We start from the raw sequence: 23,019 nt of genomic DNA, 5'->3' as shown, positions 1-23,019 counted from the left end.
ATCTAGTTATCCTTGCCCCATTAAAGATTAGTATGGAGATTAGTGTTTAAGGCACCACTAGTTGCAGGTGATATTGAAACTTGATGTCTAAGAACTACATGCTTTGTTGACCATGTAGTTCTTGACATCAAAAATATCATCATTAAAACTGTGGATAGGATTAGTGGTGATTGAGAGTAGGTCAATAATGTGTCAAAGAAAGAAGGTATGTGATAGAACAGAGCCATGAGGCATTTCTGCATTGGTAGTAGAGCTCATTTTGCAGATAGAGCAAAGGGGGTAATTTCCTGAGCAGGCATCAATGCCAGTAATGATCAGATGCTCTGGAAATGTCAAGAGTGATTGCAGGTGTTTCTCCACCCTTTCCATATCTCATGTCCAGTGGAAAGTGATGCTGACCTAAGAAGTCAGCCAGGATATAGATTGGTAGAATCCATATTGCTGGTCATTTATTATTCAGCCTTAAGACTACGCAGAACCCAGTATAGTTCGCTATTATTATTATATAAATATCTCCATGGCGTCGAGACTCATCATGGGAGACTCTAAATAGTCATTATTCACACAATATCTATCATACTGCTCCTTAAATTTATTCATTGTTAAGACACTCGTGGTGAGCTATGGAAATTTTAACAAAGGGCTCGCATTGTCGAGCAAAAAAAAAAAAAAAACTAACTTAGCCCTTATAATACTTATATTATGACTTTGTAGAGCTTCTGACAGATATGAATTCCTGTAGGATATCAATCATTAATGCTTGATCTTTTAAAAATTCCAAATTAAGAAGTTGGTTTAAAAAGCCCTTATATTTATCATTCAATGTAAAATGCTTGCATAAAGCTGGGTAATTTCTCCACAAAGCAAGAGCGTTCGTAAACTACAAGCTGCCCATCGTGGTCCAAACACACGGCCGATCTTTAAAATTTCGATACCAAGGTCTTTTGCAATCGTATTTAATTGTCATTGATTTTTTGGTGATTGATGATAAAAAGCATATAATTTATCCATAAATATTTCAAAATTATTTATTTCTTTAATGTTTTTTATCGAATTGTCTAATGCTAAGTGTAAACGATGAGCGCAATGCCAAATCACAACATTGGGAAATTTTTGTAGAAGTTTGATTGTAACACTTGATTTGTTTCCTAAAATTATACTAGCTCCATCAGAACAAAATGCAATGAAATGAGTTTTTATATACTTATCAGAAAATCCATATGAATTTAAAGTAGTAATTATAGTAGTATGTATACATTCCACGGTGGTATTTTCTAGTTCTACAAGATTATTAAACAAGAAGAACAAGGGGCTCCCCATGAAGTCAAAAGACATAGCAGGAGACCCACACTATCCATTAACGCAATACCTATCATACATCTCCTTAAGCTATTCACTGTTGGGGTGCTCACAATCACCCCCTGGCAATCCATTCCACTTATTCCACACATATAAATTTATTGTTATAGTTCCAAAAATCTGAGAATGCACATCACTTCCCACCCTGCACCATTGTAATATAATTTCATGATATGCTTATTAACATTTATTCTAAATGGGGAGACATACAATCAACTCTCATTACAATGAATTCATAAGGATCAAAGGAATAATTTGTTGGAGTGGATGGTTTTCTATAAATGAATTTCATTTATCATGGTGTTGATGCAGTATTTCAGGAAGATCGGAGTATAATGGAGGTGTGAAGAGCTGAGAATTGTCAATTTATTTTTGGAAACTGTAAAATTTTATTATGTGAATTGATGACGTGTTTATTGGTGAGTTGTATATTAAAGAAATTGAGAATGATAGAAGATGAGGTTTTGGATGGAAAGAGTGCAAAGGTGCTCAAGACCATACAAATGACTATAGCAACAACAAGTAGGATACTGACAAATAGGAATGAATGAAGTTAGTGTGGAAAAGGAGTGATTATAATAGAGACATGAGACAGTGATATAGCAGGCATAGAGAATATTTTTTTTATAACATGGCAAGAGGGTGGGTAAAGGAAAGGGCATTTTTCATCTCCTTCCATCCTGCCATACTTTTGTTAAAAACAAGAATAAGTAGTCTCCCCCCCCCATGGCAGGAGGGAGGGAGAATAGAGAGGGGGGGGAATGAATAGAAAGCATTGCTGGAAGATATGGGAATTATATTGATCTTCATTAAATTTAAGAACTGTTCTAACATGCTTAGAATAATTTATTTTCATCCCATTCCCATTTTGTTGTCATTTATTATAAGCTTTATGTGTAGAGGCATGGTTGCTGTGCCATTTTGCTCTATTAGTAGAATGGTTATGTCAATGGAATATTCTTTTTTTTAAAAGTATTTTTTAAGAAAGTTGTTAATTTATCTTATAACTTATTTTACATTGGATGAACACATTTTATTAAAATGAATGTGAAATGAAACTACAGTCTGTAAAATACTAAAATTGTCTTCTTTTAGGTAGATCAGATGAATAAAATTGTAGAAGTGTTATCTTTTCCACCTAAACACCTTTTAGATAAGGCTCATAAAGTAAGCAAATACTTTGAAAGGCTTCCTGATGGGTCTTATAGTTTGAAGAAGACAAAGGATGGGAAAAAGGTAAGATGTAGTTGAAATACATGTTTTCTTAAATCATATGCATTTCATGTTTACCTAAGTAAGCATTATGTGCTCTTGGAGTCTAAGCAGCTGGATTTTATGTAGCTGTACATAGCTGAAACATCTCTAAAAGTTTTATGTATACACTTGTGTGCAATTGTAAAAATCGTGTACACACACACACACACATGTATTTCTCTTTTGCAGATAGTTCTGTCAGCTGCAAATGATGTAGCTGTACTGAAATCTAGATACACATGTTTGATCCCAGATATTGCTATAATTCCATCTTGTTCTTAAAAACCAATTTTATTTCCTCAATTATTAAGGAAATTGAATTTTTACACCTCTATATACAAGAAAAAAAAAAAAAAAAAGAAAACAGTTTCATAATTCTGAGATACACACACATTCTGGATTTAAGAACAGAAACTCAAGATCTAAAAAGATAATTAAATAATCCCACCTTATCTGAGCTCAAAGTCTGCTATCGTTTTAATCTAGTGATAATCGCATACAGAAATGGTTTATTAAGGGAAGGTCATGTTTGAGCAACTTGCTCGCATTCTATAAGGATAAGAAAATTTAAGTGGCATATAGTAGGGTCAGAGACACATTGGCAGGTGAGGGGTATGTTAACATTCAAAATGCTAGAATGTTTTATTCAAGAAGAAAAGGTGGAGTTTATAGAGAAGAAATAGCAGTCACCATAAAAAAAAAAAATTATCTTTTAAATTCAATATATAAATACACATGGACCTTACCTGATGGGGGGGGGGTATATGTATATTGATTCTGATCATCAAATTCTATCACCAAAAATGAATCTTTAATTCAAAACAACCATCAATAGGAAAAGACCTCTAGTCTTGACACATCAAAATTAGGATTGTGATTGTCTGTGGAAATACTAGTGGTGGTGGCGGGTGGTAGATGGCATTATGAATATATGCCAGCCTAGTTGGCCAAGTGGTTAGCTTATTCGCTCTCCAGCCAAAACCTGCGGAGTTCGAATCCTGCCATAGACATGGATGTTTGTGATTTAGATTGTGATTAAGTTGGCCAAGGATATGGATGTTTGTGATTTAGACATAGACATGGATGTTTGTGATTTAGATTGTGATTGTCTGTGGAAATACTAGTGGTGGTGGCGGGTGGTAGATGGCATTATGAATATATGCCAGCCTAGTTGGCCAAGTGGTTAGCTTATTCGCTCTCCAGCCAAAACCTGCGGAGTTCGAATCCTGCCATAGACATGGATGTTTGTGATTTAGATTGTGATTAAGTTGGCCAAGGATATGGATGTTTGTGATTTAGACATAGACATGGATGTTTGTGATTTAGATTGTGATTGTCTGTGGAAATACTAGTGGTGGTGGCGGGTGGTAGATGGCATTATGAATATATGCCAGCCTAGTTGGCCAAGTGGTTAGTGTATTCGCTCTCCAGCCAAAAGCTGCGGGGTTCGAATCCTGCCATAGACATGGATGTTTGTGATTGTCTGTTAAAAAAAAAAAAATGGTGGTGGTTGGCAGCAGATGGTGCTGGTGTAGGTGATGAAGGCAGTTGCAGTTAGTGAAGTGATGGAGACGGAGAGTTGTAGAGCAGGTGCCCTCCCTCAATGAGTCTTTGGACTACCCTGGAGGTATTATGTAATAATAATATAATAGTGTATAATAATAAAACAGATAAAGCTCTGGGTAGAGATGAAATACTGATAAAAGTTTTGGAAGTATAGAGAGAAACACCAAAGAATTATTTAGTGCAGTTATTCAACCAGTTCATTGGAAATTGGGAAGAATAATTCCCATACATAAAAATAGGCAGCATATAGGAATGTGCAAAAGTCACACATATAAGTTATTTATTAGAATTAAAGCAACTTATGAGCAGCATTTAGGAGAAGAGCAAATGTGATTTAGAAGGAGACCTAAATCCCATTTGCTCTTCTGACTGATGCAGTCAGTACTCTTTTACAATTAGCTGAATTAATGTAAAAAAAAACAGCAAATGTTTTCTGCTGTTTTAGAGAATTTAAGCAAGCATATTTGACTCAATAAGCAGAATTAAATTGCTTGAAATTGTAGAACAAAAAATAAGAGTAAAAGATACTCAGTCATCCTCCAGTACTATAAAAAAATACTATTGCAGCAATAAAATCTATAGAAGTTGAAACTTCTCAAATACCAATGCAGAAAGGAGTCATGCTGAGATGTCTGCTTTCAGCATATGCCTGGAAGAACTAGTAAAAGTCTACATAGGAATAACTATGAATGTACAAAATTTACATCATATAAAATATGCAGATTATATAGTATTATTTACATCAACTAATTTATTTACGCCAGGCTTTTAATCAGCTGTTTTATCTGAAATCCAACTCTCGGATCTATATGTTTAAAATTGGTTTGAATGTTATTTGATATACTGCAAATTTGCTGGCTTAGTTGGCAAGTGGTTATCGTACCCACTCTCCAACCAACACGCTGTGGGTTCAAATCCTGGGTGGGCATGGGTGTTTGTGATTGTCTTTAGGTGAATGATGAATTTCATCACCCAGTGTGAGACCACTTCACTGCTTTTTGGAAGTCTGAAGTTAAAAAGTTCCATGTTTGGTCTCTAGGGTTTTTGAACTATATAAAAAATAAATTTAAAAAAGAAATAAAAAATCGATAAAAGTGGAGGAAAAAAAATCCTTAACCCATTCACAGTACAAAATGTACTCTAGGTTTGTAAAAACCTTTCATTGGTAGGAGCAACATAAAAAAAAAATAATAATAAATAAATAAAATTTAGTGTTTTAGCTGATTTCTCTCATATGGAATATGAGAGAAATCAGCTAAACTGGCTCTGCATATTGAACTGGCTCTGCACCATACTATCTGTCTATATTCTGTTATTTATTGTCAAATTTGATAAAATCATTAAAAATTGTATCTTGTATAGCTTTTAAGTACATTTTTTCATTACCCTGAAGTTGTTCTGATACTTACTTGTTCTGTATTCTCCATTGAAAATGCAGTTGATGGTTTCCTGATTTTTGCTCATTTTAATGTTTTGTCTTTTAATGGCTGATTTTATTCCATTTAGTTAAGATTCAAGAGGCATCTGTTAAATTTATTTAGGAGTATCACAGCATCTGCATGAAGTAATGGGCTGAGTTGAATATCATGCCACTTTCTTTTATCATCATCATTATCATCATCAAATTCCTGACATGTACAGGATATGATAGTACTACATGAAAAAAATTACATCATTATTAATTTCCTATCGACAATTTTCCTCCAAATCAGTCTGTTACTTGACAAGACTCCAACATTATCAGATCTTATATTTCTATCGTCTAAAGTGCTTTGTACTGTATCAATCCACCTATATCTTGGTCTTCCTCTGGGTCATTTTCCTGCCAACCTGGCAGAGAACACTTGTTTTGCTAATCTTTCCTCGCCCATTCTGTTTAAGTGACCATACCACCTGAGATTAGCTCTGCTAACGCATTCCTGGATGCTGACAATGTCAAGTTCTTTCCTAATATCCTCGTTTTTAATATGATATCGCCATTGATGCCATCTGTTCATGCCTATAATCTTTCTCAGGACTCTCATGTCTGTGATCTGTAGTCTTTGGTCAAGTGTTTTACTTCTGACCCAGCTCTCAGATCCATAAGTTAAAACTGGTTTGAACACTGTCTTGTATACAGCTAATTTAGTGTTCCGACTAATTTCTCTCTTATTCCATATGAATTTATTCATTTGACTTCCCACCATATCAGCTTTGCTGATTCTGTTGTCTATTTCTATATTTAATTTACCATCTTCAGTAAAAATCGTGCCTAAATAGCTGAAATGTTTTACTTGTTCCACAGGTTCTCCATTCACAACACAGTTGACATTTTCAATGATTCTGCCTATTTTCATTGTCTTTGTCTTTTTATTGCTGACCTTCATACCATATCTATTACAACAGCTATTCAATTTAGTCAGAGAATCTTTCACACTTGTAGCAGATTTATTTAGAAGTATAACATCATCCACATAAAGCAAAGAGCTGACATTAACATCTCCAATTTTGACATCATGTTTAATACCACTTTCCTTCATAATGTGATCCATATAGATAATGAATAACAGAGGGGATAATGTACATCCTTGTCTCACACCAGATTTAACATTAAACCATCTTTCTGTACTTCCTTCAATTCTAACTGCTGACTTACAACTCAAATAAAGACTAAGTATTGCTTGATATAATGCCCCACTGACACCATATAACTGCAGCGTATTGAATAGTTTCTCTCTTGGCACCTTGTCATATGCCTTTTCCAGATCGACAAAACTTAAATACAGATCTTTGTTATATTCCCATGCTTTCTCAACTATTTGTCATAAAGTGAAGATCTGATCCTGACAGCCTCAATTTGACCTGAATCCAGCTTGTTCTTCACCAAGCTTTTCTTCCCCAATTCTTCTCAACTGTTTCTCAAGTATAATACTTGCAAAAATCTTGCCAGGAACACTCACTAGGGAAATACTGCTGTAATTCTCACATTAAGTTTTATTTCCCTTTTTATATATGGGTACTATGAGAGCTATACTCCAATCATCGGAAATTAGTCCCTCTGTCCAGGCTTTCTGAACTATGCAGTGCAGCCACTGTAAGACATTCATACCACCACACTTCAGCATTTCTGGGCAAATATCATATACTCCTGCTGCCTTTCCACATTTCAAGCCTTTGATGGCTTTTTCTACTTCTAGTATGGATATGTATTCCTGACTGCATGCCTGGTCAGTGTTTTTTTACCACTGTGCTGTCATCACTGCTTGTTTCATTTAGCAGTTTTTCAAAGTAATTACTCCATACTTCAAGGATATCTTTTTCTCCCGTTTTCATGTCACCTTTATCATCTCTAATTCCTTTTACAGCACTCTTTCCTCCATTCTTAAGCTTCTTCAACAACCTCCAGAATATTTTGCCACCTTCTTGATATTTATTTTCTATATTCTTGCCAAAGTCCTCCCATGACTTTTGTTTAGCTAGTTTTACACAGTGTTTAGCATTCTTGCATTTGTCTCTATATTCTCTAAGAGCACAAGCTGACTTATTTGACAGGAACTTTTGGTATGCTTTCTTCTTTTCCTTCACTGCTTCTTTAACTTCCTGTGTCCACCAGGGAGTTCTGATTTTTTTATCCTTACAGATAACCTCACCACATGCCTCTCTGGCAGAATCAATGAATGTTTTCTTCAGAGTTTGCCACTGAATCTCCAAGGTTTGATTTCTGTTCTCAAACTCTTTCATTTTTTCTTCAATAATCTTTGTGTATTTTAGCCTACAGTTCACATCTGAGAGCTGCTCAACTTTTATTCACTTTAAAACTTTCTTACTTGTTATTCTTTTCAATATGAAATTCAATTTTATCCTGCTCAAGACTAAATAGTGATCACTTCCAATTTCAAATCCTCTGTACACTCTGGTGTCCTGCACCAGGGAGAAAACATCACTTTCAACAATAACATAGTCAATGAGACTTTTCTTATTCCTAGCCTCTTCTCTCCATGTGAATTTGTGCACATTTTTATGTTGGAACATGGTGTTAGTCATAACCAGTCCATGTCCTGAGCAGAAATCCAACAGATATTTGCCATTATTATTAGCTTTGCTCTTTTCTCCAAATTTTCCCAAAATATTTTTGTATGTCTCACAATCATTTCCTACTCTGCTATTTAGATCCCCAACAAGGACCAACTTTTCATTTTTCATTGTGTCAGTTGCTTTTTCTAAAGCCTCAAAAAAATTCCTCCACTTCTATCTTAGTAGAACCTTCTGTGGGACCATAGACACAAATAAGTCTCATTGTCCAGTTCCCCATTCTCATATTTGCCCACATTACTCTACTTGAGACTGACTGCCATTCAAGAAGATTAGCCTCATATTTTGTGTTGAATACTATGGCTACTCCTTCTTTTCCTTGATTATCATTGCCTGAATATAACATTTTGTATTTATTGCTCAGAAAGATCTCACCAGTTTTGGTCTTTTTTGTTTCAGTCACCCCTATTATGTCGATCTGGTACTTATCTAATTCCTCAGCTAGCTCCATTTCTTTGCCTTTCAGGCTTCTTACGTTGATAGTACCGATCTTTAACTCTGGTGATGTTGAGTTGGGGTTTATTTTCAGATTTGTTCCAGTAGCTGACTTTTTGCTGTTCGTCCTGGTTCCCTGGCGAAAACAGCGGGGGCCTTGTTTAACCGGGCGATGCCCCAGCCGGCATGAAATTTCTTTCACACTTTCTTTTATAATGTGATTAATGTAGATGATGAAATATCATCTGATTTTACATCAAACTATTTTCCTGTACCTCCTTAATTTCTGAACACCTGATTACCCCTATCATAGGCTATATGCTATATTCCATTTACATGATCTGATTGTCTGCTGTTTTAAACAGCTTTTCTTTTCACATTATACCTTTTCCAGATCTGTAAGACTTAAACACAGCATTCTCATGATTTTTCAGTTGGCTTGAATGCACCTTGTTTTTCCCTATATATTATTCTTCCACAATTTTTTTTTCTTTAACCCCCTTTCAAATATACAACAATATATTTACAACATTATAACAACAAATACAGTATATTTGAAAGGAGGGACTCCTTTGAAATATACTGTATATCACATTAAAATTTTCGGTTCTCATAGTTCCTTTTAATTTTGTTTCAGTGATTACAGCTATTTTAAAATTTCTTTCATTTATTAGTTGGTCTAATTCTATTTCTTTATATGCTATTCCTCTTACATTCCAGTTTGCTATGTGTATTATATTTTGTCGTTTCCATTTTTGTTTTACCTTTTCCATTCCAGGGTCGTTTTCCATAGATTCAATCCGATTATCTTTTTCTGTCAGCTTACAAGTAGAATTACCAATTAGAATTACAAGTAGAAACCAATTTTACATGAGTTCTAAATTAATTAACAAAAAGTTTTATTTTTTGTTAATTTATATTTATGTATTATTCTGTTTTATTTTATTTTTTTTTCACCAGAGGTCAGGCTAAGGTAAACAATTAACAGAAATCATTTAAATTTTTCTTGCTTTGTGTAGTGTCATATAGCTTGTATCCTATGCATGTGTATGGTTTCATGATTAGAAGTAAAGTAATACTCCAGCACCCACATTTTTGTTTCTATAAATTCTTAACAATAAACTAATAAAGTATAGAGCTGTAAGGTTTTAATTTGGCATAAGTAAGATAGCAAAATGGAAGATATTATGGATACATCCATATTTTATAGCCAATTGAAGCCTATCCTTATAGCTCTATAGTTCAGTAATTGATTATGCATCTACTCAGAGTTCACTTATGGTGAATATAACTTTCTCACATAGGATTACTAAGGTATTGAACAAGGAGTTTTCTTGTCCTTGGATCATAAGGGGCCTACCCCCCCCCCCCCCCCCCCCCCCATGACCCAAAAATATAATGCTCATGCCACTGCAGTTGAGAGTAGTAAAAGTATTGACAACTGACACCCAGCTAACTGGCACAAAACTACTGTTGACATTCAAAGAATTTGTAAGTCATTTTCCCTCTTGTATAATGAACACAGCACTTTGTAGATTTAAGAACCTCATACCCATCAGTGAAGTCATGTTGAAACTGACTAACATCTCTTATTTCCATGAATATTCCAATTACAATTCTTTTACCGAGCAAATTTCTGCATGATATTATGATCCATTTTTTGTTGACATGAAGAAGAAAATAAGGCATGGCTTGGGTTTTGCCACTTCTATGTCTAATGTTTATGTGAAATACTTAGGGTAATGAGCTCTAGATTTAACTACTTTACCCAAAATTTGACTCAGGTTTATTGGCAATATATTTGTTATTTGGCTGCACAGTCATCAAACTTTAAACACCTGTTTAAGCAATCTAAACAAACAACACAAATATGTACATTTTTATTTTTAGAGGTACCTGTGGCATAGTATAATTATTAAAGGAACACGTAAGACCACAGTAATAACTTTTAATTAATAAGGTACAGATATTTCATGCTAAAACTAATAGTACATCTTCAGTGTTACAAACAGTTATAAGAATGGAATACAAGTAACGAACATTCGGTGGATCACCTATTAAAATACATAGTTGTCGCACACTAGGAAATGATAGAAAATAATAATTAATATTTAAGATAATTGATTTTTTTAATGATTACATAAAATAAAAGTCCCCCAGATCTTCGAGAGAGAGCGAGACAATCATTTCGATTTAAATTCAGTCAGTGTAAAATGGCTTCACAACTTTCTTTATAAAGGGCATTCATATTTGAACCTGCATCTATGGAGGAGAACAGCTTTATTCCACTGGATATTATAGTTAGTGTTAATACTGTGCTGTGCTAGACCAAACTTCTGAGGTTTGTTGTATTCAATATAATATTGATGTTTAATTCTTTTTTCCACAGAATGGCCAGTTTGTCCAAAATAAGAAACATCGCATTCACATGGTATTTGGTAAACGTCAGCCAAAGATAAAGATGACAGTTTATCCTTTGTAGAAGGCAATAAGGAGGAAATTTTGTTGATAGGAATATATGTGGGAATCAATTGGTACTTTTTTAAAATTCTGCTTATAGGTTCTGAGATTCCTGCAAGTAGGGGATTGGAACTCTGCGGACTGTTGAAGAAACCTTAGGTATTGGAACATAAGATTCAATTATCTGTTGGATTTGATTAGGGTGGTAATGATTCAATTCCATTAACTTTTTAATGATTAAAAGTTCTTGTTGTAAGATTTCTGGAGAAGAGAAAACTTTATGTGCTGTATTAATTAGAGATTTAAGAATGCCAAATTTTTGAGATGTGTGGTGAACAGACTTTTTATGAATGTATCTGCCAGTATATGGGGGCTTTCGAAAAATGCTTGTAGATAAGGTACCAGAAGAAGTTCAAGTAATGAGGATGTCCAAAAACGATAAAGTACCAGAATTTTCTTTTTACATGGTGAATTGGATACGAGGGCGAAGGCTATTTATCTGTTGTAGAAAGGTGGAAAGTTCATCTTCAGTATGTGACCAAATGGCAAAAACATCATCGACATAACGATACCTAGAGATGTTTGAGGATGAATGGATGAAAACATAGTGTCTTCGAATTGTTTCAAAAAATAGTTAGCCAAAGGTGGAGACAGAAGGCTACCCATGGCAGTACCTTCAACTTGTTTGTAGATCTTTTTTTTCCAACTAAAATAAACTGAATGGATAACAAATTCAAAAATCTTTGTGATATCTGGAGGGTATTCTTCATATAATAATTTGACTGTGTCGGTTAATGGAATATTGGTAAACAGAGACACAATGACGAAACTGACTAGCAACTCAGACTCTTTGATTTTTATATCCTTGATTTTTTCAAGGAAATATGTTGAATTTTTTATGTAGGATCTTGAATGTCCAATGAGAGCATTTAAAGAACGTGACAAGACTTTTGCAATTCAATAGGTAGGAGAATCAATGCAATTCACGATAGGTCTTATTGGATAGCCTTCTTTATGGATTTTCGGGAGACCATATAGACGGGGAGTTCTTCCAAAGTAGGTGCGTAATTTATCCACGTAATTTGGATCCCAACTGATAATCTCATCAAGTAATTTATTTAATTGTTTAATTTGTAAATTTCTAGCATTATGCGTGATCTCTTTGTAGGTAGAAGTGTCTTCTAAAAGACTGGATACTTTTGTCTCACAGTAAGTCTTATTCATGATTACAATAGCTTTTCCTTTATCAGCCTTAGAAATAGATATGTTATTATCTCTTCTTAAAGAAGTTAGCCCTTTGATTTCAGCATTTGTTTAATTTCCTTAATTTGTAACCAACTTCGTACTGACAAAAAATAATTAGCTTCTAATATTAAGTATTTTGGATCTCGAAGAAATTTCAGCTGTTCTTAATGATGAATTACTAGATAGTGTTTTTAGTTTATCAAAACAATCTTTAACCCATTCTTATGAAAGAAATTTTCACAGACTTATGCAAAAATATAATTCTTTATATCACAAGCAAAAGAAAAATTTAACCTCTGACATCACTTCTACTAATAAATGGATTATTAACATTTCCGATCGCCCTTTATCCGACACCAAAACCAGTGCTTTAGCAAAAGGCCTTGATTTTGCAGTTATTCCTACACGCATTCCGTATCTCGATTTTTTACATAATATAGAACACAATCTGTCTGGACTTTCTAGCGATGATGCTAATAAACTTTGTTATTTAAAAGCAAATTACCTCCATGCAATTTATCAAATGCTGAAATCGAAGGACTAACAAAGGGATAAAGCTATTCTCCTCCATAGATGCAGGTTCAAATATGAACGCCTTTTTAAAGAAATTTGTGAAGCTATTTTACACCGACCAAATTTAAATCAAAATGATTCTCTCTCTCTCTCGAAGATCTGGGAGACTTTTATTTTATGTAATCATTAAAAAAAACAATTATCTTAAATATTAATTACTATTTTCTATCATTTCCTAGCACAAACACAACTATGTATTTTAATAGGTGATCCACCAAATGTTCGTTACTTATATTCCATTCCTATAACTGTTTGTAATACTGAAGATGTACTATTAGTTTTAGTATGAAATATCTGTACCTTATTAATTAAAAGTTATTACTGTGGTCTTACGTGTTCCTTTAATAACAAATATGTAAAATTCACCACCAAAATTGAAAACCAGAATGTATTTACATTTCTGGACACACTTATGCACATTCCTCAACTGCATCCTTCACACTCTACCATAAGGCCTACAAACAATTCTTATCAACCATTCAACACAAAATGGTGTCTATTTTTAAGACAATGCTAAGCACTCCTTTAAAAATAGAGCCTTAACAGTTTTCTCTGATGAGCAACTTAATTAGACCATTCAAGGACCAATTCATTGAATTTGTTATTTGAGGTCCATGGTAATTTACATATTATATATTTATATATTACATAAATTATATATATATTATATATTATAAAATATATTAATATTTATAATTTTATTGATATTAAATTTGTACTCTAAATCAGAAATGGCATCAGGGTTCACACTTAAGAAAAGCAGCTGCACCCGAAGTAGATTTTCTCATCAGTAATAGAACTACAGTAGCGAACAAATTAATCCAAACACACATTTTAAAGAAATATTTTAATTCTGTAAGAAAATAAGTCTTAATCCTAATTTAAGCTCACGTGTAGACCCACACTTTTCACCATGTAGGCAATTGGAACCGAAATCTTACGGAATAGGTTGGTTACTCCTTATTCCTGGAGGTATCCTATGTCTATAGAGGTTTAAACTCCAACTTTACCTAATAATTTGTGTGCTCCTCTGTTCCTAATAAGGAACAGAGGAGCACACAAATTCTCTTAGGCATGGAATCTACCAATGTAGAACACATTTTTACTTCTGCATCTTGAAACCATACTTTTATAATGGATTATATTAAGTTATCCTTTGTATCATAATTTAATTTTCCTGGTCTCTTTTTCACTATGGCTCATAAATTTTCTATTGGGTTAATGTCCAAAAAACATGCACAAGAGTTACCTGGCCACTGAAGCAATTGAATGTTGTGATTTTTGAGGAACTCTTTCAATTTTTTTTTTTTTTATTTTATTATTTTTTTTTTCTCCCTGAACTTCTTTAAAATTGCATTAACAGCATCCAAACCAATATCACACTCATTGGCAATTTGTCTTTGAGTCATGGATGTGTGCTGAGAAAGAGTACATGTTTTTGAACACTTTCTTGGAGATGTATCCATTTTATAGCAACAAAAAATGAATAAAGCACTACAAATGTCAATTTATTTACACTATTAGTAAACAGCATAAACACAACACTAGATTTTAATAAACAGCATAGAGACAGTTAAGACACGCAGCACTCAACCAAATTTGTGAACTAAACCAAAAATTTGGCTTGTTTGGATTAATTTGTTTGCTACTGTATGAGTAGGTAATTATATTACAGAGATGTGTGTATAGATGTTCTCTGAATTTTAAGAAAGGTATGAGGGACATAAGAAGAGCTAAAATAATCTTTTCCCAATCACAGAGATTTTCCCAGAGATTCCATTCATCCCTGAACTCTGTGGTGACAGTTTCAGTAATCGAAATGTTTTGATTTAGTTCATTTGCACATTCCAAATAAAGCTTTATTTTTATTTGGCTCAGGTTGTTGTTGTTGCTTAAAATTTGAAGAAATTATACTAAGTATTATTTAGTAGATCAGGACAACTCTTGGAAACCAAAATTATAAGTTTATTATGGTGGATAGTTGGTTGTAATTAATTCCCTTTAAAATAGCATTTTATATGAGATCTTGTTGGAAACTTTAAACTGTTAAGTTTATAGAAAACTCACTCACTGTTATAATAGTTTACAATGCTTACAGATGATCTTATTTGAAAATGATTGGTATATGAATTTCATTATAATAATTATATGAAGCCATAATCTTTATGGCAAATTAAATTAACTAAAGTTGATTTTTTTGGAGAGAATTTGTAACCTTCTAAAAATGTTAAGTTGATTTATTTCTTTCCATAGTACAAATCTTCAGGAACAAGAGGTTTGAATCGCATCCTTGGCGTTGAAACAGGAGGCCCAGGTGGTAGACGGTCAGGGGAACCAGGGCATACAATATCGGATTATTTAAAATTTAAAGATTTAATTGTAAGGATGTTGGACTTCGATCCAAAAACCCGGATTACACCATATCATGCCCTACAACACAGTTTTTTTAAACGAATGACTGATGAAAGCACAAACACAAATGACATCAGTAGTTGCAATTTAGGTGATCGCTGTTCTGTGGACAGTGATAACATTAGTAAAGAAGAAAGAGGTGCTTCCAAAGAAAGAACTGGAGGAAATACTACTTTTAGTTTACCAGCTAGTAGTAAGTAGTTTTCTAGCAAGTAAGGTTTTTTCATCCATAATGATTATATTTCATTGGGTATCTATGTACATAGTATATTGTGTTAATTTTAAAAATCCTTATGTTAATAAACTAGATTTACATGATTACTGTGAAAAAATATATTTCTCTGTTCAGTTTTGAAACAGCCTTATCACATATTGATGGTACTTATTTAATCATTTACAAGTTAAATTAATGATGGTTAAAATTTAAATAGACTTGCCCATTAAGTAATTTGGTTTTGGAACTTACCTTAATTTTTAATGGAAATCCCAAGCTATATTAGAAGTGCTATGAATTAGTGGAAAGTTGCTGGAGAAAAAGAACTTATTAATATTCAGCTGGAAGTCCTGTTTAATTGTGCTTTTAGGAAATATACTGTAGAATCATGATATCTTCCAGTAGTGAAGATGAATGAATATGAGAAAAATATAACATATTTTTCTCATATTCATTCATGAATTTGAGATTCGTTCATGAATTAAGTTCGAAGTCGAATTGTCACTAATTGCTATAGGTGTCTTAAAGGTTATAGAAGAGAATGTGAATGATTACTGATGTCAGTTCAAAGGAACTGTAGACCTGTTGAAATTAGTATTATTTTAGGTTTGCATTTGGTTTTATCTTTGTACAATACATGCAGCAGAGTAAATGCCCATATGATTGGAAATTTAGTGATTAGTGTGGTGGGGGAGAGGGTCATTAATCAATCTCTTAGAGACATTATCTGAAATATGATAACAGTATTCCATGATACATATGTAATGTATACAGGAAAAGTAGCCATTCCACTAAATGCTCAGAGCAGAAGAGAGAACCCACTTGGATGTTAATTGATGTGATTTGTTTTTGCCAAGGAATACTGAAGGTTGAAATTATCTAAAAGAATAACTCATCACATCTGTAGATATGGATATTAGAAAAAGTTAGTAGTAGTGGTGGGGGGAGGGAGGTTGCATAAGGTCAAAATTTTTTCTTTGCAAGAAGTCACAATAAATCATATTTTACTAGCACCGAAATTAACAGATTCATATGAACATCTTTTAAAATTGATTTGCCAATCACCTTTAAGAGAGGAGGTGGCAAGAAACTGAAAGAGTTGTTTAGTGTTAATATTATCAATTATAAAATGAATTTGAGTCATTCATAAGCATCATTTACAAGGAGATTCCCTATTTACAATAAAAGCATAATTCATTCATCATTAGTTTAAGAAGATTAATATCACATAAAATGCTCTTTCCTGTAGAATCAAACTGTATATATTGGAAAATTTAGGAGATTACTATTTTTTGAGTAAATAAATTGATTTATTCCTCAATCCAGATTGATGTTATCCTCAGGAGTATACACGTAAGGCCCTTCTAAAATATGATGTTTTAGTAAATTATGGCATACTCAATTTCAATAACCATTACAAAACTTGGCACTTACTATCATTATGTTTTAATGGTGCTTGTCATGTGTGTATAAAGTATACGTGTACCTGAGGATGACCTCAATAGCACATTGAAGCATTCAAGAATAAATCAGTGTATCTATATATATAAATAAAAATAAATGTTCTGACTGACTCATCAACCCCGGTCCAAACCCCTGAACCTAGAAACATGAAATTCGGGGAATATATTCTACCCATGACTTAATAAGCACCCGCTAAGAAGGGTTTTTAGAAATTCGACTCCTAAGGGAATGAAAAGGAGTAAAATGTGTTTTCAGATTCCTCAACGTCTCTTAGGCCAAATGAGATATCAACTTGGTTTTTACTTACAAAGGTTACCCATACAAATGCTTAAAAACATAATTCAGGATTTTGCACTAATCAATCCCTAAAGGGCGAATCTAGATACGGGGGTGAATTATAGAATCCTTCGTATTTCCTGTTTGTTGAGTTATGGCTTTTTTTTTTTTTTTTTTTTTTTTTTTTTTTTTTTTTGGCATATAGGTGTCTTTTTAAAATCTTTAGAAAGTGTTTTAACAGTTTTTTAAAATTTCATCCCTTTTGACTGGATGTTGCCATGATCACTCCTTACCTTTGCCAGGAGCAAATTCATGAGAAGGAAGCTGAGGAAGGATGTCGACGGCTGGTCAGGAGTGAGGAAGGACCACATCCTGAGAAGGGTGTATAACATCCACCCAAACAACACAGTGTTATTTTGACAATGAATGGTGTCCTCCATTCCATATTCCAGACTTCATGCAGGGCATTAGGTTTGCTGGAGGATGACAAGCACTGGGACATTACCCTGGAGGAAGCTGACCTGTGTGATTCTCCTTTCAATCTGTGGGAGCTCTTCACAGTTATATTGGTGTTCTGTCAATTCTCCGATCCTCTGAGTCTTTGGGACTTCTCTCTGGGCAGGCCTTTTTCTCTCAGAGGACATCACGCAACAGGTAGAGAGAGAGTCGTAAGGCAGTGCGCAGTAGATGATGAACGAGCTATACAATGTATGCCTGGTGCTGATTCAGGATGCAGTGTTGGCTTTGGGAGGACAGGGCTTGCCACAATATGGCCTGCCTCAGTCAACAAGGTCTGGAGGAGTCTTCAGGAACAGGGACTATCTGAGGGAGACCAGCTATGACACGAATGCCTTGGCACAAGTGCTGTCAAATAACGAGGGTTCACTGATGGATGAGCAGCTCACTGTCTATCAGCAAGACCTTAGCAGCGTTCAGTCAGGTGTTGGGCAGGTCTTTTTCCTGGATGCTCCACTACTGGGAAGACCTTCTTTATCACCTTGCTCCTGGCGAAGATAAGGAGTGATCATGGCATCGCTGCTATGCTGTTGGAGGGAGGTGAGGCTGCCTCTTAACCTCATCCATATAGAAACACCCCTGTGCAGCATCTCAAAAGAAAGCAACATGACCCAAGTGCATTTTTTGGGATGAGGAGTGTTGTCCCTCAAAGACATGAAGGGCAACAATGGAGTGATGGGGAGAGTAACTGTGCTGCTGGCTGGAGACTTCCAACAGACTCTGCCAGTACTGCTAAGGGGAACTTGAGCTATAGGTGTATCTATGGCCCCTCATCTGGAAACTATCTCAGGAAGAACACGAGAGCCCACTTCAGAGGTGATTTCCACTGGGCAATTCTCTGAACTCCTACTCAAAATAGGGGACAGAGTATCCCAAGTCCGAGGGAAAGGTGACCATCACTGCAGGCCTGGGCTCAGTAGTGATGACCCTAGCAGACCTCACAGCCAGGATATACCCTGATATTGCCGATATCAAGGAGAAGTCCATGGACTGGCTGTGAGAACATGCCATTCTGATCCCCAAGAACGACAAGGCTGCTGTCATTAATGACACTCTACTTAATTCTTTTGAAGGAGCAGAAATGAACTACAGGTTGGTTGACTCGGTGGTGCAAATGGATGATATGGTCCACTACTCCATGGAGTGGACCGCATCATCCTCAATTCTCCTTGCTTCCCAGCACACAAGCTTTTCCTCAAAAGTGGGGGATCCAGTGATATTGTTACAGAACCTCAACCTGCCCAAACTCTGCAGTGGCACCAGGCTGTGAGTGAAGACCCTTCACAGGAATGCCATCGAGGCCACAGTTTTCACCAGCTGTGCTCATGGGGGGGGGGGGGGGTCAGTATTCATACCACTTATGCCATCTGAGTACCTCTTCGAGCTCAAGTGACTGTAGTTTCTCCTCAAGGTCTGCTTTGCTATGACCATCAAGAAGTTCTAGGGGCAGTGATTGACTTTAGGCAGTTCTATGTGGCCTGCTCCAGAGTGAGCTCACCCAGCAGTCTGGTGATCCTAGCACCTGAGGGGAGAACCACCACCACTGTGGTTTACAAAGAGGTCCTTCACTCCTACTTCACTTCCATAGTAGAGAAAAAAGGTTATAAGTATTTTTCACGTTATTTTTTTGCTACAATCTTCTCTTTTTTTATTTCTTCATCAAATGTTATATTTCGAATTTCACTTCATTGTTTTTCTGCATCAACATGCTTCACTTTATTCAAACTATATATACTTTTGCGAACAACTTTGCAAAGCACAGGTACTATGCTATTATATCAATTCAAAATCAATTAAAAAAACAAACATAATAATTTATAAAACAAATGTTATATCTCATTTTCCTTTTTCCCTCTTTTACCTTGTGGTGTCGAGGGTTTATTAATCATCGGTCCTCAAACCGTTCACAGGATAAGGTGGTCAGCCCTATGCTTTAAATCCAGAACAAACATCTATAAATTTTGAATTCTATGTACAAATGTCTAAAAATATAATGTGAGGTATCAAATTAAAGGGAATTTCAACCTGAACATGAATGTGGTGTTGGTCATGTCATTTGATGGAACCATGACTTTTAATAATTACAGGGTGTTGCCTGACATGGGGGTAGTTGTGCTAAATTTAAATTGTTCATGGTAATCAAAGGAAAGGTCATTGGAGTCAAAATGGATTTACAGTCGTTAAATACCATAACGAAGCACGTGTATCATGCTAGTTTATTCATAAAACAATTGTGTATCTTCTAAGTTTTCTTCCAGTAATGGAAAGTGATAAATTTTATTACTAATAAATCATCAATGCACATCACCAATAGAAGCGGTAGATGGAACAGAAAGGTTAAAAACAAGCATGCTCATGATTAACAATTTGATGTTCTACATGAAATGATGGTGTCATCAAATTAGCCATCATAGGTTCATTAGATATTGTCCTTTTTTTTTTTCCCCTTGTGCTAAAACACAGGACATTTCTCAGTTTCATCGTTTTAGTTAGTCAAGTTAATTATCTAGCAAAATATTCTACTATGAACAGCATAACAAAATGTAATTAACAGACAATACATTGATCTCATAGTCTTAATTCCAAACACTACCCACGTGCTAACATATTTGGCAGAATAGCTTATCTGCTTTCCAACCAATAGGTTGTGAGTTTGAAATCCCACTGAGGACATGGATGTTAATGAATGTCTTGAGAGAATAGATTTCTTTACTAGATGACTGTATATTGACTCCCTGAAATGGGCCTCATAAAAGTTAAATGTTTGGTCTCTAGAACAGTTTCTGGAGCATCTCACCCTTAGCTCATGTTACTGATGTATTATAATTCCCAACCATTTATGTTTGGTATTCACATAAAAATAAATAAAATCCATGCCAAGTCTGTAAATAATCAATCTCATGGTAAGGAAGTTTCAGTTTTAACCATTGTTAACTTTTGAACCACAAGTGATTGTATGACTAGCTGAACTGTATCATTGTTGATTATCTAGTAAAAGATACATAATGAAAATGTATCTTTTTAAATTAAAGCTTCTTTTAAAGTTAAATTTTTTCATTTGTTAAATACAGATTTTTTTATAAATTATATTTACAAAAATAAGTTCTCCTATTGGATATTTTGAATTTAAATATATATATGTTCTGTTCTGTATATTTATAGAATTCTAGAATTTACAGAATTCTAAATTCCAACTGAATATTATGTTTAATATCACATATTTATAACTAAATTATATTTTTCATTGGAATTGTTTTTGCTCAAACACCCCCCCCCCCTCCCCAATTGCCAAGATTCACAATGAAGACCATTCACACACTTCCTGCTTTTCCACAGTGTTTAAAAATTATTACTCCTAATGCATTTTTAATAATGCTTTGGCATACTAAAAAAAAGTGTGAAAATGTTTTGGAGCTATCATAAATGTTAATTTCAGTAAAGTTAGTAGTCTAGAGAATGAAAGGGTCAGAGTTCTATAACCATGAGGAGACATCTGCTTAGCCTTTTAAGGAAAGCAGAGAACCAACCTGAGTTTTTTCTGACTTAATGTCCAATCCTTCTTGTGGTGCACTCTGTTAGGTATCTTCCCAGATACTGAATGAACGCAGATGGGCCGGAAGTTTGGGATTTAGCCGACCAAATTTTATCCTTATTAGCTTAAACCAATGTAAAACGATGGCATAACATGGCAGAATTTTATGCCAGTTAGGGTATTGCTGGATTAAACAAGGCCCTGTTGTTTTTGTCAGGTAACCAGGGTGAACAGTGCAAAGTCAGCCACTGGAACAAATACTGGAACGCATCTCAACTCATCATCAGCTGAGTTCAAGTTTGGTACTATCAACTTTAAGATGCATCAATGGAAAAAGAATTGGAATGAAAATGGAACTAGCAGAATTGGAAAAGTACCAAATCGACATAATAGGCATAACTGAAACAAAGACGACAAAAACAGGTGAGATCTTACTAAGCAACAAATACAAGATGTTACATTCAGGCAGTAACAATTAGGAAAAAGAGGCATTAGCTATTATACTATTCAACACTAAATATGAGGATAATCTGTTTGAATTGCAGGCAGTATCAAGTGGGGCGATCTGGGCTATTATCAGAATGGGGGAAACTGGACAATGAGACTTGTTTGTTCTTATGGTCCCATTGAAGGTTCTACCAAGGGAGAAATGGGGGAATTTTCTGAGGCAGAGAAGGCAGCTGGCTGAATGAAAATGGAAAAATTGGTCCTTGTTGGAGATCTAAACAGCAGAGTAGGAAATGATTACCAGACAAAGAAATGTTTTGGGAAAATTTGGAGAAAAGTATAAAGCTATAATAACGGTAAATGCCTACTGGATTTCTGTTCAGGACATGAATTAGTTATTGCTAACACTATGGTCCAACATAAAATTGTGCACAAATTCATGGAAAGAAGATACAAGAAATAAGAAATCTCGTTGACTGTTATAGCTGATAGTGATATTTTCCCACTGGTTTAGGACACAAGAGTATACAGAGGACTTGAAATAGGAAGTGATCACTGTTTAATTTTAAGCAGGATAAAATTGAATTTCATATTGAAAAGAAAAGTGTGTAAGAAAGTTTTAAAACAAATCAAAGTTTAGCAGCTTTCAGAGGTGAACTGTAGACTAAAATACACAAGCATCGTTGAAGAAAAAATGAAAGAGTTTGAAAACAAGAACCAAACCTTGAAGATTCATTGGCAAACCCTGAAGAAAACATTGATTGATTCAGAAAGAGATGCATGTGGTGAGGCTGTCTGTGAAGATAGAAAAATCAGAGCTCCTTGGTGTATTCAGAAAGTTAAAGAGGTCATCAGGAAAAGAAGAAAGCATACCAAAAGTTCCTGGCAAGTAAGTCAGCCTGTTGCTCTTAGATAATACAGAGAAAAATGTAAGAAAGTGCAGCTCTGTAAAACTAGTTAAACAAGTCATGGTAAGAACATAAACATTTGGAAAGTAAAAATTGTGAGCATATTACCTAGTTATGATGAAAATGAATTACGAAGAAGGGATATGATGGCAAACAATTTTATGTTTGCCATCATAACTGTGTAAAAGGAATGGATGCGAGTATTTGGGTGTGTGGAGTGAGTCTGAGAGAAGATTGGATTTGTATAAGAGAGACAGCCTACACTCAAATGCATTTGTCATCAAGAG

General features: G+C 34.6%; 1 protein-coding gene across 4 annotated transcripts in view; it reads left to right on the top strand.

Annotated features, from left to right (window-relative positions):
- LOC150100588 (dual specificity tyrosine-phosphorylation-regulated kinase 1A-like) overlaps nt 1-23,019 on the top strand; it is a 432,192-nt gene that overhangs the window by 276,003 nt on the left and 133,170 nt on the right. For all 4 annotated transcript variants that reach the window (XR_016549192.1, XR_016549193.1, XR_016549194.1 and 1 more), the window contains exons 7-8: nt 2,455-2,595; nt 15,217-15,568. Coding sequence is in view for 1 of the 4 variants with exons in the window: in XM_090402112.1 (XP_090258238.1) it covers nt 2,455-2,595; nt 15,217-15,568 (493 nt within the window). In the remaining 3 variants the exon portion in view is untranslated. The remainder of the gene's footprint in view (nt 1-2,454; nt 2,596-15,216; nt 15,569-23,019) is intronic.

This window comes from Typopeltis vanoorti, chromosome 12 (genome assembly GCF_054136105.1).
Source record: "Typopeltis vanoorti isolate ZY-2024b chromosome 12, IOZ_Tvanoo_1.0, whole genome shotgun sequence".
NCBI lineage: Eukaryota > Metazoa > Arthropoda > Arachnida > Uropygi > Thelyphonidae > Typopeltis > Typopeltis vanoorti.
This window is presented reverse-complemented; position numbering and strand designations above follow the sequence as displayed.